Here is a 14827-nt window from a genome sequence, read left to right as displayed (position 1 = left end):
ACACATGAGCTCATGTCATCCTTAAGCAATAGTTATTTGTCCCATTCCTGATGAAGACATTGCATGTTGAATGCATCAAGTACGTTCAGTTTTAGGGATAAATGAACTCGAGGTAGAGAATCATTAGAATCATTATCCTATTTGTAGCACTTACAGCAAAGAGGAGCTGCTGGAGTTTGGGCAGGAAGTATATTTCTTTAATGCTGCTCTAGAAATGCTGAAAAAATGATGCCTTAGATATTTATCTTTTACAGTTTTGTATATCTTCTCATTTGATCTTCACAATGGCACGTTTGGGGTAGAGAGACAGCTGCTATCCCCCTTAGTACAGATAGGAATCTGAAACTCACTGAAATTGTGTCCCACAGCGATAAACTTACATGTCAGTGAGCTTCATTTAGAACACAAAAGTGGTACAGTGCTAGGTGTCCTTCTGAAGAAAAGAGGTCTGTGCTCTGACATTTAAGTGCTTCTTCAACAAATGTCTATGAGCCCCTGGGTGGAATGGACACGTCCTCCCCACCACCACCACTCTGTGCACACCACCACGCTATCTTCCCAGTCCGCTCGCCATGGACCACCACTTTCACAGCAATCCTGCGATGGAGATACTGCCATTATCCCCATTTGGAGATGAGGCACAGCAAGGGTGAATCGCTCACCCTGCACCATGCCCTGGGAAGGCCAGGCCGGGACCTGAGGCCGGGCATTCGGCTGCAGGAACCTTGACTGACCCCGTCCTTGCCTTTATTGTGGTCTAGGCACCCAGCACAGGGCCTGATGTCTAGTAAGCTCCTAATACTCATAGCTGTTATAGGCACTTTCTGATATTTTCATCTTTCTAACTCTGCAGTTCAGACTCCCTAGTGTGGCTTCCAGGCCATCTGGTTTGCTTCATATGTATTCTCACCTGAGCTAGAGGAAAATGGCCATTCTAATGAGATCTTTTTTGCTAGTAAGAGACAGTTACTGATTTTTCCTAAAGGAATCCAATTTCGTTTGACTGCTGGGTATTTTAACGAACTAACATGAGAGCTTAGAAAGACAATGGCTTATATCTTCCTTAGGGGTATCACTGGAGAATTTTCCACTCTGTAAAGAATTGCTCATTCCACCTGGAACCCAAAACTATATGGTAAGAATGCGTCTCTATGATACCAACCGGCGGCAGCTGAACCTCACCATCCGGATTGTGTGTCGAGCAGAAGGATCCCTAAAGATCTTCATTTCTGCTCCGTATTGGTTGATTAACAAAACAGGTATGGATAGAGCCATGATGGCAAACCTATGACACGCGTGTCAGAGGTGACACGCGAACTCATTTTTTTGGTTGATTTTTCTTTGTTAAATGGCATTTAAATATATAAAATAAATATCAAAAACATAAGTCTTTGTTTTACTATGGTTACAAATATAAAAAAGTTTCTATATGTGACACGGCATCAGAGTTAAGTTAGGGTTTTTCAAAATGCTGACACACTGAGCTCAAAAGGTTCGCCATCACTGGTATAGGGGCTGCTCAAGTGGGCCTTTGGCTTTGGCCATGGGAATTCAGGTTTTTGCTCAGCTGACTAAATGGAGCCAATAGACTGACTCCAACAGTCTGGGCTGCTAGAACTTTCCTGCTTCCATAATTAGTGCTCAGTCATGGTCAGAAATGTCCTCTTAGACAACAAAATGAGCCCACTAAATTAATTCACTTTTCACTCTTTCCCCTTGATTATTTAAAAAAAAAATTAATTTTACCGTTTATGTGTCTTGGAGAGACGGGGTGGGATTGATGTATACCTCCCCTCTCCTTCCTAAAGGGTTACCGCTGATCTTCAGACAGGACAACACAAAGACAGATGCTGCAGGCCAGTTCGAGGAGCATGAGCTGGCCCGGAGCCTGAGCCCCCTCCTATTCTGCTACGCTGACAAAGAGCAGCCAAACCTGTGAGTACAGTTATGTATGGGAAGGGGAAATAAGTTCCTAGGGAAGGGAAAAATTAGCAAAGGCTAGAGTGTATCCGTGTAAGTAGAATTGTACTGTAGATAACAATCCTGACTTGGCAGGGGAGCAGCACCATGACCTAATGGGATTCTTTCGGCTCTAATTTCTGTGTTACTTGATAGTGAAAATAAACCATTTGGTTGGTTTATAATGAAAGCTAGTTTTATTTTACTTGTGTTGGAGTAGTTCTATTCATAACTCTGCCAATGAAGAGAAACCCACATGTTCTGTGCTCTGCATGGATCCCTTCTGCTGTCAGTTCAGCACAGGCAGAGGAGTTGGCATGGGGGTGTGTGTGGGGGTGACTGGACCTCTGGTAAAGCCTCTGCCCCGTTAATCAAAGCCAGGTCATTTTGTGTAAGGAGCCATTTAAGATCTCAAGCACTCCTTGCACGTTTAAAGGCAGGGAGAAGCAACAGTTGTGAGGATTAGATGACATGTCCTTCTAATGTATGGTATGAGCATTAATTCACTTTTTTTTTAAAAAATATATTTTATTGATTTTTTACAGAGAGGAAGGGAGAGAGATAGAGAGTTAGAAACATCGATGAGAGAGAAACATCGATCAGCTGCCTCCTGCACATCCCCCACCGGGGATGTGTCCACAACCCAGGTACATGCCCCTGACCGGAATCGAACCTGGGGCCCCTCAGTCCGCAGGCTGACGCTCTCTCCACTGAGCCAAACCGGTTTCAGCGCATTAATTCGCTTTTGTTCTCGGTTTTAACATTCTGCCTTTTACAGGAGTCTTAATTTGTAGCAGTAATCCAAATGGCATATCTGATACTCCTAAGATGCCATACCCTGGTATCTGCAGAAGTGTGCTTCCTACAAGCTTAAGAGGAAGGTTTAGGGAGCACACAGGCCAGTGGGTGCCGATGCGTCTTCCAGGGAGGGCTGGAGGCTAGGTTGTTGCTGGAGTCAGGAGAGGATTGACTGGGGGCTGGACGTGGGGGTCATACAGACGCTAGCCCAGTCTCACTCTTTCTGACATTTATAACAGTTTATTTTATCCAGGGAATTTGTAGTTCCCCAAGCATTTCCATATAGACCATCTCATTTGATTCTCCCAGCATCCCAGTGGCTTGGGCAGGGCAGGAAATACTGTTTTATTTTAAGATGTGGAAACTGAGGCTCAGAGAGAGGCAGTTACCTGCCCAAGGTTATGTTGCTTGTTAGTGGCAGAACTGGAACACACATTCAGGAATGATGGTTCTAGGGCCCACGATAAGATACTGGCCAACTAAACAGAGCTTTGCTGTTGTAATAGTACCAGACCATGGAGGGAACGTACCTTTAGCCACATCTTCTGCACACGCTGCCTTGCATCTTCAGAATTGTGGGCATACTTTCCTTATACGTTCAGGGTATTTCGTGAACCTTTGAACATCTCAGTCAGGAAAAGTATTAGTTTGACTCAAATCCTTATTTTTCAGAGGAATAATAGATATTTTAGCATTTTCTGTATGTCTTATTCTTGTAGAATCTTAATGTTTTTTCTTAAAGTGTTCAGTTGAAGACGTCCATACATTTTACACATTGTTGTACTGTGGCTGCCTCTAAGATACGGGGTTAACCGCCAGTATTTGCCTCTCGGTGTTTGGGAATCACATGAGTGAGGAAGAGTCAGCATTAGAGTTGTAATTTGGGGTGTTAGCTACAGCACTGTTTCCTGATTAGAACAGGTGGACAAGACTTGCTTATGGATGAATGTATCAACCTTTGCTTTTCTGCCCCACAGCTGCACGATGAGAATCGGAAGGGGGATTCATCCTGAAGGCATGCCGGGCTGGTGTCAGGGCTTCTCCCTGGATGGTGGGAGTGGTGTCCGAGCTCTGAAAGTCATCCAGCACGGAAACCGCCCAGGGCTGATCTATAACATTGGTGGGTTACCCGGGGGGCAGCGGGGGAATCAGACCCTTGGCCCTGAGCTCAGGCTGGGACCATAAGCTGACCATACATTTTAGGCTTGGCCACAGGTGCTGACTTTCTCATTTGGCATTGGGTGAGGTATCTTTCCTCGGAATGCTTGATGGCTGTCAGCACAGATCTATTCTAGGGATCTAAGGAGCTACCTAAACACTGCCCCTTTTGAGGTCTGCGGCTCTGTTTAACTTAAAGTATCAGTTTGGCTTAAATCCTTGTTTTTCATGGGGATAATAGGAACACTTAGAATGCTTTTTTCACCCTCCAGGCATTTCCCACGCATTCATTAAAACTTGCAAACCCTAAGAGGGTAAGAAGCATTGTTCTCCTGAAACTGAAGCAGAGAGGTTAAGTGACTTGCCCAGATGCAAAGGGGAAGTCTGGGTCAGAAGTGGGATTATGATTGCAGTGTGCACATTTGAAGCAGAAAATGTAATAAAATGCACTTGGTGGTTATAGTAATTAGAAGCCCACTGTAAGCTTTGCTTACAGAGGTGGGGGTGATGAGGGGAGCGTACTGCACCTATAAACTCAGAGCCACCTGGAATTCTCAAAAGGTTTTCTGCGGAGTTACAATAAATTTGATTATTTAAGTAACGCTTCGGGTTTAAAATGTTAGCTGTGCGTCCTTCCTAGTGTATAATTTCCAAGGATCGAAGCACCATTCATTGTCAGACGTTGGAAATCCATCTCGGACTGTGCTGTCGGTTGAGCTCTCTGCGATGAGGGAAATGTTCTGTTTTGCACTGTCCAGTGGGGTAGCACTAGCCACACGTGGCTGCCGAGCACTTGGGAGTCCGCTACTAAGAAACGTGGCCAGTGTGACCAAGGAATTGAACCTTTCATTTTATTGAATGTTAATGGATTTAAATAGCCACATATGCCTAGTGGCTGCATGTCGGACAGGGCAGAAATAGCCATGTTGTAGAAGGAGAGCCTAAGGTGGTGTCGTCTAGCGATTTGCCCTGGGGCCCACGCAGACTCAAGGACTTAGTGTTTGAGGTTTTATTAGTAATAGTCTCCTCCAAGTAGAGTTTGCTTTCCGTTTTGTTTAAACCTGAATTTGTGAGCATTCTCCCTTGTCCTGGGGCTGCCTCCTTTAAAGTTGACATTAAGATTTTTAACAGAAGAAACAAACTTTAATTTGACCCTCCAGCTGAGGATCATTTTCTTTACTTTTGTTCACATTGTTTGCTCCGCCCCTTGAACGGGCAAAGGCTGTTCATGCTGTGTTTGGTTTTCTTTTGGGGTATCTTGTCCTTGATACACTTTCCAAAGTAAGCTACTGCAGGCTGGCTCGAAACTGTAGTTGGAACAAATTGCGGGGTGGGGTGATGGAGCTCTTAGCAGCTGGCGCTAAGGAATCACAGAATTCTTCCAGGGAGGCAAATCGAGCTGGCCAATCAGAACTATGCATTGAGTGCCTGTGTAAACTTACATGCCAGGACAGCGATTTTCAACCTCCTTCATCGCTTGCACACAAACTAATTGCTACAATTCTGTCGCACACCAAAGAATATATTTTTTTGCCAGTAAAAAACAAAGATATAGTTTTGATTGATTTACAAAAAAGAAGAAAAAGAAAAAGTAATCGCCCACCCTTTTTACTCCAAAGTGACTTTAAAAAAAAATCAGGTGCCTATACTTGTATATAAAGATTTCTGGTGCCAAGAATTAACCAATGAGACACAACCTTATTATGCGATGTGACCAGTAAGTTACAACTCTATTATGTGAACTACATATTTATGGTTCAAGACAGGGCATTCACACTGGACGGCTGTTGTGTCGAGTTGTCATTTTTTTATTTGACGATCTAAGGGAAAAGAGGTCTGTGCACCTGACTAAATTGTCAGGTATTGCATGTTTTAAAAATTCTTGTGGCACACTATTTGAAAATTGCTGTGCTGGGAGCATTCATTAAAACTTATTACATATGTTTCTAGGGACAAGACCATGATTTGAATTTTGTTTTTATACCAAAGAAAGCAATAGATGGAGTGGGCTTAGATAGGACTTTATAATTCTTAAGGTTCATGAAATCTTGGCATATAATATCAAGGGAATTTGTGGAATCTCTTACTTGAATATTTTTGGAGAGTTCGATAGATAACTAGCTCCCTATCAGGAAAGTTTAAAACACAGTCCAAAGCTCAGGGAGGCCTCACATGTACCTCCAAAAAGAGGGATTTTTACATTTTTATCTTATCAGCTATTCATTTACTGGGGGGTTGCCAGAGCAATCTAAGATGAAAAGGGAAACAAAAAAAGCCTACTTTTTTTTCTCCAAAAATTGAGTCTCGGTACTGTAGGTTTTTTTCATAATGTCAAATTAAACACATCTTTTGTGGGCAGACTTTATATTAGTTGAGACCAGCTAGCTATGATAGTGTCAGTTTCTGACAATTAATGCTTTTTTGTGTGTGTAACAGAAATATGAGTGATAGGGAATATCTCTCTGTCCCAGTATTCCCGAACATTTCTTAAATCCAGTTTCAGAGATGGTTGTTTCTGAGATTTGCTCAGTCTTTTATATTGAAGACTTACATTGAAGGCACACCCAATTTTTCAGGCCAGCACAGATGAATTACAGAGTTAACGGACTGGAATATTTATAATTGGGGTTATGTTAGGACATCCAGGGCACTTAGTTGTCGTATCCCAAGGTCTCTCTCCTTTTTATGGTTCTCTGGTTGACTGCTGAGTAGGGTCCTCTTACATGTCTCATCGTGATGTGAGTGAGGGCTTCTGAGGTAGGTGGCTGTGTGGCCGCGGGCAAGGTACCTTGCTTTCCGTGCCTTAGTTTCCTCATCTGTAAAAGGGAAAGAATGAAGATACCGAACTCGTAAGGTGGTTATGAGAACTAAATGTGGAGCGTTCGGTAGAGGGTGTAACTTGTATTAAGAGGTCAATTAATATTATTATATTCATTATCTGTACTATAAATATTTTTATCATTGTATAAACAAAGCCCAGCCCAGTTGCTATATTTATTGTGTGAATGAACAAATAGTCATTCCCACTGAGTTTCATATTTTAAAAAATGATCATATTTTTAAAGCTAATTCAGTGCTGTTTATTTTTTTTCTTTCTTAGAGTGTTTTGAGATTTCCTTCTGTTTGATTATGACTGTCTTTCCATGCTATGTGTTTTGTTTGCCTTTTTCTCCCTGTACATAGTGGGTGCTGAAAACATGTATTTTACGAATGAATGAATTCTATAATATTTTGCATTCGGTTTTAGCTGGATTCTTGGGCCAACAGCTAAAAGAAAATACTAAAGAAAAGTCCTTTGAGTTCAGGGTAGTCAGAATCCAATTAAGTAATCTGAAATTTCTACTGTATCCTGTAAAAGGGGCAATTCTCTAGTGAGAATTTTGTGTCCCAGATGTGAGCAGAAATGTAGTCAGCTTCATAAATGGAAACCAAAGGTATCTATTACTGAACACCTGTGTTTTTTAGTTGCTGTTATTATGATACACACTTTATGAAGAAGCTAGGAGTTATGGGGGTATCGATACTGCCACTGAGACTTTTTAAGGCCTTAGTGGGAATAAAGAATAATACTTCGAGTGTGCTTGCTGTTTTCATTCCATTCTTGGAAGGCTTGACAGCCTCTTTGAGTGATATAATTGTTTTCTTAGAGAAACAAAGTAATTGTGAAGGCTATTTATTTTTGTCAGACCATGGATTATCTTTTTTTCTGATTAATTCATGGCAGTGGTTTTTGTTATTTGTAGGTATTGATGTCAAGAAAGGCCGAGGTCGATATATTGACACGTGTATGGTCATCTTTGCCCCCCGTTACCTGTTAGATAATAAATCATCTCACAAGCTTGCATTCGCACAGAGGGAATTTGCCAGGGGACAGGTAAGCAGTTTACTTTTGAAGAATTACTAGTGTTTAATAGCACAGGGAGTTTTAATGTCATGGCTTATCTCCCCTTCAACGCTGTAAGTTCCGCGATGTAACCATTTCCTGCCTTTGGTACCCTAAATAGCTTCTGGTAGAGGACCAGGCTCAGAGAAGGTACTTAGTGAACATTTACTGTCTTGACTTGACTTGTTGACCAAAGCCAGTGATTCTGTGTGTTTTAGGGAACAGCCAATCCCGAAGGTTACATTTCTACCCTTCCTGGTTCCAGTGTGGTGTTCCATTGGCCTCGGAATGACTATGATCAGCTGTTGTGTGTCAGATTAATGGATGTTCCCAATTGTATTTGGTCTGGAGGCTTTGAGGTCAACAAGAATAATTCTTTCCACATCAACATGAGGTAAGTTCAGAGACTACATTTAGACAAAAAGTAGCTTTGTTTGAGGTGCATTAAATAGTAAGCTATAAATACCATATAAATTTTAAATATTTATAAAGCTATAAATAGTAAGTAGTAATACTACTCTTCATGAAATGGACGCACATGTTTCTGGCTCAGACAAAGTTCTTAAAACTTGCAAAGACCAGGTATGTATGAGTGAACTTTTTGTTGGGGTGAGTTAAAGGGAATGTCAGCAGTTTTGACCATGGTGCAACTGGTGTGGTCTTAGGTGTCAAGTTGAAGGGGTAGCACGTTTGAAAACTCTGCATTTCGACATTAACACTGATTATAAATGTTTTTACTAAATCTTCTTTCGTTTGATGCTGTTTCAGTAATTACCTGCCCTTCTTTGCCAAACCCAGTGACATTCAGGTCCTTGTTAAGAAAAATCAACCAAGTTTAGCCTCATCTAGCCCAGGATGACTCTTCCTTCTGCTTTCATCAAATGCTTTTTTTAAAAGTATTCTAAGTTTTTAAAAAAAATAGTGGTAAGATACACATACCATGTGAGAAAGATAACGCAAAGGCCCAGAGATTGTTTTGTGGGCTTCAGGTACATAAAATTTACCACTTCAATCATTTTTAAGTTCACTAGTGTGAAGTACATTCATATAGTTGTGCCACCAATCTCCGAACTCTTTTTATCTTGCAAAACTGAAACTCTATACCCATCAAACAACTTCTCATTTCCCCTTCTCCAGCCCCTGCTCTGTTTTTTCTGAATTTGACTACCCTAGGTATCTCAGATAAGTGGAAGCATACAGTATTTGAATTTTTGTGACTGGCTTATTTCCCTTAGCATAATGTTCTCAAGGTTCATCTGCATTATCACATGTGTCAGAATTTCCTTTAAGCTGAATAATATTCCATTGTATGAATATAGCACATTTTGCTTATCCATTGATTTGTTGAGGGAAACTTGGGGTGCATTCTGTCTTTTGGCTGTTGTGAATAGTGCTGCTCTGAACATGGGTGTATAAATATCTCTTTGAGTCCCTGCTTTTGATTCTTTTGGGTCTATACTCAGAGTAGAATTATTGCTTTATGTGGTCATTCCAATTTTATTTTTTTGAGGAATTGCCATACTGTTTTCCTATAGCAGCTCCACCATTTTACATTTCAGCCAACTATGCGTAGCCAATTTCTCCACATCTTCGCTAGCACTTTTTATTTTGTGCTTTTTTGATAGTAGTCAACCTGATGGGTGAGGTCACATCTCATTGTGGTTTTGATTCACATTTCCCTAATGATTAGTGATATTAAGCTTCTTTTCATGTGCTTGCTGGCCATTTGTACTGCCTATTTTGTACAAGTACCACGCGCTAACCGATTGCGCCACTGGAGCTCCTGCCTGTTTTTGAATTGGGTTTGTTTTTTTGTTGTTGAGTTACAGAAATCTTTTGTATATTCTGGATATTAACCCCCTTTTGAGATATATGATTTGCATATGTTTTCGCCCATTTTTTACTCGGTTGATTGTGTTTTGTATAGAAGTTTTTAATTTTGATGTAGTCCAAATTATCTATTTTAACTTTTATTATCTCTGCTTTTGGTGTTATAGCCAAGAAATCCAGTGTCATGAAGCTTTACCCTGTGTTTTCTTCTGAGTGCTCTATAGTTTTAGCCCTTATATTTAGGTCTTTGATCCATTTTGAGTTGATATTTGTATACCAGAGGCCTGGTGCACAAAATTCGTGCACAGGTAGGGTCCCTAGGCCTGGCCGGCAATCAGGGCTGATCGGGGCCTTCCGGCTGCCAGCTGGGGCCTTCCTTCGTTCCACGCCACCCCCTGGTGGTCATAGTGAGCGATTGAACTCCCAGTCTCCCAATCGAACTCCTGAGGGGACACTTTCCATATTAGCCTTTTATATATATATATAGATGGTGTAAGGTAAAATTTCAACACTACTTTTTTGTTTCTGGCTATCCAGTTATCTCAGAATTTGTTAAAAAGATTCTCCCTTCTCCATGGGATGGTCTTGGCACCATTGTCAAAAATTATTTGACTCTGTATGTGAGGATTTATTTCAAGGCTTTCTGCCTCTTTCGTCCATATGTCTGTCTTTATGCCAGTATCACACTGTTTTGATTAGTAGCTTTATAGTAAGTTTTAAAATCAGGAAGTGTGAGACCTCCAACTTTGTTCTTTTTCAAGATTATTTTGGCTATTTGGAGTCCCTTGGGATTCCATCTAAATTTTAGGATGAAATGTTTTGTTTTGGGGGGTGGGGGGGACTTGGGATTTTGATAGGGATGGCATTAAATCTGTAAATCCACTTTGGGTAGCATTGATCTTTTAACAATATTAAGTCTTTCAATGGATGCCTTTCCATTTGTTTGTGTCCTCCTCAGTTTCTTTTATCAAATGCTTTTGAAGCTGAAGACACCGAAATCAGTGCTTTTTCAACACATTTATAAGCAAAACTTAATCTTTTATAGTTATGGCTAGTTCTTCATTGAGAACACCATTGTAAGGGAACAGAAAAATAATAGATGATATACAGCAGTACCTATAGTTGACTTTTAAAAAATGCATTATCTGAGGTTTTATTTTCTTTCATTCCCTCTCTCCCCCACTAATACAAGTGAAAGTTTATTTAGAAAGCCACAGTTAGAAAAAGTGAGCCAGCTGGGCTGTGTGGGCTCAGGAAATAAGTTACAGGGGAAAAAGAAGGGGCCCGTGGAGCTTAGGAGAGGGAGAGAGGGGGAAAGGTGCTGGAGTGCTCCAGAAAGATGGGGGAGGGGGGCGGCGCATGAGCTAGAGAGGACAGGCACAGGTGAGAAAGAGAGACAGCGAGAGAAGGGGGGCGGGGGGGGGGGAGCGAGCGAGCTCTGTTTTCCTTCATTTTGTCAATAGCCCTTAGTAGAATTAATTACATCTGGTTAGTGGTTTTCAGGCTCTGTTCCTAAGAGTAGTTGGGGGTCTAAGCTGGTGACTTTAGAGGCCCAGGGAGCCAAGTGGTCAGGTCTCCAGTGCCCTCATCCCTTCTTCAATCAGAACTCTTTGTCAATATCATGTGTTTCTCACAAGATGTCACTGGGGTCTGCAGAGGGGTGGGGAAAAGGAGATGTTCTGCAGCTAACGCCACTGTTGGAGAATGTACCTCTGAGGAGGAGGCTGTCCAGATCTATTGTGTTAGAAGGGGAAGCCAATTTGAGATTATATAAAACAGCTACTCCTGATTACGTTTAAAAAAAGGAAAAAGGAAAGTAAGTACCAGGTGTGGGGCGGAAAGGACTCTGTACCTTTGTTAACTCTTTTGAAATGACGTCCTGAAGTACTGAGCATAGACGAAATGCCAGCTGTTTTCCCCACTTTCCCCACCATGTCACTTGGAAACAGCTTCAACCTACAGAGAACTTATGAGTTGTACAATGAAGATCCCTACATCTTTTTCCTGGATTTATTACATTTCATCATTTTGCTGTGTTCTTGATCTCTCTCCATACACATACATACATTTTTTTTCTGAACCATTTGAAAGTAAATTGAAATCATCATGGTAATTCAGCCGTAAAAACTTCACTCATCACCTAAAGACAAGGACGTTTTTCTAAATAAATATACTAATATTACACACTGAATAAATTTAATATTGATTTGTTTTCTAATAAATAGTTCTTTAAATGTCCTTCATGGGAACCCCTTCCTCCTGGTCTAGGATTCAGTCAAGGATCATGAGTTTTATTTGACCCATTTAGCTCATCTCCTTTCATCTAAATGGTCACTTTTCCTTTTTTGTCTTTATTGACATTGACATTTTTAAAGAGGTCAAGCCAGTTTCTTGTAGAATGTCCTATTTCCTGGATTTTCCTGATAGTTTCCTAACATAGACTTGGGTAAACCCTTTTTGGTAAGAATACATCCATGGTATTGTATGTTTCCTGTTGCGTCACATCTGGAGGCCTGGGCTGTGACAGCTGTTGCCCCATTACTGATGTTGCTAAATTGCATCATTGCTCGGTTAAGCTGGTGTCTAACAGGTTTTTCTTACAGATTACCTTTTCTTCTTTGTAAACAAAAAAATCCATTTGGGGATAATTTGAGACTGTGTGTATATTGTTTCCTAAAATCCTTTCACTCAATGGTTGGATGGTTCTTATCTGAATCAATTATTACATTGGTGGTTGCAAAATGGTGATTTTCTGATTCTCTCATTTCCTCGACATTTATTAACTGATGATAGTCTTCTGTAAAGAACAGTTTTTCATTCTCTACAGTGATACGTCTTTATTTAAATATGCACACATACGTGCACACATAAAAATATATAAAAATTATGATCACATAGTGGTACCTCCATTACAGAGGATTCTTCCTCACCTGCCTTTGTCCTATAGCGAGAACCCTGGTGATCAGTAACATCAATATATTAGTTTGAACCATATGAAATTGCTCTGTGTCCATGTCAAAAGTACTCTAGTATCAATAATTCTATTCAACCAACATTTACTCATTTGCTACACTGACACCATTATCCCAAACAAACCCCTAAGTAAAATTTGTAGATCTTGCTGCCCAGTTACAACATGCTATTCAAACATTGCTTGAATAAGTTCTTTTTCATTGTGTGATTATACTGTCAATTCCTACCTTTTTAATGTGATCAAAGAACACACAGCAGCATGGATTGGTGTCTAAGCAGTACTGTGATCGTGAGAAGTATGAGCGGAAAGTGAACTGACTGGTTCTCTCCATTTTATGCAGCCTCTTTTGTTTCCTTTTTCTGCAGAGATACCTTGGGAAAATGCTTCTTCCTGCGCGTGGAAATTACACTCCGAGGAGCTACCTACAGGATCTCCTTTAGTGACACAGACCAGCTGCCCCCTCCTTTCCGAATTGACAACTTTTCTAAGGTATCAAGTGGAGTTTAGAGCCAGTTTGAAGAGGGTCGAGTATGTACTGCCCTTAAGATAATGAAATGCATTTTAAACGTGGGTTTAAAAGAAGCCATACAGGAATCTCTGTGGCTGGACAACCTATAAATCCTCACCCTTAAGAGGTGGTTTCTGCTGGTTATTTTGCTTGCTGGGCAGCCATACCCAGAAGTGACTTGTCAGTCGCCAGTGCTTATGTGACTAGATTGTTGGGTCAACATGGTGGCCCTGTGGACATTCCACACGGAGAGAGGAGCGAGTCAGGCTGTCTAATGACAGTGGGAAGGGGCAGCTATACCGTTGCTCAGTTGCAGTGAGCATTTTTATAAATCTTACAAATAAAGCCAAATTGGAAACCATTAGATCTATTTTAAATTATGCCTTTGAATGACAGTGTCTTAGAATGTGACTTTCTGTAGCTAAATTCAAACATTTTTGTGCTTTTCTGTGTTTAGAGTATATCACAAGGGTGAGGGTGGCAGAGATGCCACTGAAAGGGGAGAATTGCTTCCCTTGGTACTTGCTGCAAAGCTTCTAAAAGCCCTTTGTCCAACAGGCGATTGCCTGTGTCATTTCATTGGTGGGCTTTTTATAATTTGGAAGGTGATTAGAAAGTCAAGAGGCAAGATGATGAACCTCACGTGTGGTTGTGGTGTGTGTAGTAGGATTCATTTGGGAAGGATCTGGAACTTAAACCTAGGAAGTGCTAAGTCATGTTGCAATAACACCAATCTGAGTGACAGCCCTGTTCCTCTTGCCATCGCTGTAGGTCCCGGTTGTCTTTACTCAGCACGGTGTAGCTGAGCCCAGGCTCCGAACTGAAGTGAAGCCCATGACCTCCTTGGATTACGCCTGGGATGAACCCGCCCTGCCACCGTTTATCACTCTGACTGTTAAAGGGGCAGGCTCCTCTGAGATCAATTGCAACATGAATGATTTCCAGGATAACCGACAGCTTTATTATGAAAATTTCATTTACATTGCTGCTACATACACGTTCTCCGGGTAATTCTGGGTTAAAGTATTATCCTTATAAAGCAGAACACTCTGATTATTAACTGGTTTTAAACTCTAAGCAGTTCTTAGGAGGCCGAAGGATAAAGGAAGATTCCTTTCATTCTTTGCCAGATCCTAGGCTCAAGATCTGTCTTGAGATCTTGAGAAGTCTTGAGTCTAAACCAGCGGTTCTCAACCTGTGGGTCGCGACCCCTTTGGGGGTTGAACGACCCTTTCACAGGGGTTGCCTAAGACCATCGGAAAACACATATATAATTACATATTGTTTTTGTGATTCATCACTATGCTTTAATTATGTTCAATTTGTAACAATGAAATTGGGGTCACCACAACATGAGGAACTGCATTAAAGGGTCGCGGCATTAGGAAGGTTGAGAACCACTGGTCTAAACCCTGTCTTCTGCCTAGTTTAAACTTTATCCAAAGAGGCAAGAGTCTTTTCTTTCAAAAGATCTCCCCAATAATTCATCCTAGTATTTAATAACTCCTCCATAAGATGTTATTCTTATAGTATCCTAAATTACTCTTTAAGGTATTATTTTTATGTATTTTTAAAACTTATTGCTGCTATTTTTAAGTTTGTTTTATTTCTTTCCTCTTTTGAAACTGACTGATTTTCATCATAATTATTCAAATCATCATTTTTACCTCCCTCTTCCATTGAGAATACTAATTAGACAGACACTTCAGGGTCTATC

General features: G+C 40.9%; 1 protein-coding gene across 1 annotated transcript in view; it reads left to right on the top strand.

Annotated features, from left to right (window-relative positions):
* The window catches only part of VPS13D (vacuolar protein sorting 13 homolog D), a 221701-nt gene that overhangs the window by 100899 nt on the left and 105975 nt on the right, over positions 1 to 14827 (top strand). The window contains exons 48-54 of the mRNA XM_081085636.1: positions 1068 to 1259; positions 1809 to 1935; positions 3735 to 3877; positions 7659 to 7789; positions 8017 to 8192; positions 12968 to 13091; positions 13882 to 14117. Of these exons, the coding sequence (XP_080941762.1) occupies positions 1068 to 1259; positions 1809 to 1935; positions 3735 to 3877; positions 7659 to 7789; positions 8017 to 8192; positions 12968 to 13091; positions 13882 to 14117 (1129 nt within the window). The remainder of the gene's footprint in view (positions 1 to 1067; positions 1260 to 1808; positions 1936 to 3734; positions 3878 to 7658; positions 7790 to 8016; positions 8193 to 12967; positions 13092 to 13881; positions 14118 to 14827) is intronic.

This window comes from Myotis nattereri, assembly GCF_964212035.1.
Source record: "Myotis nattereri genome assembly, chromosome: 3".
In the NCBI taxonomy this organism is placed as follows: domain Eukaryota; kingdom Metazoa; phylum Chordata; class Mammalia; order Chiroptera; family Vespertilionidae; genus Myotis; species Myotis nattereri.
This window is presented reverse-complemented; position numbering and strand designations above follow the sequence as displayed.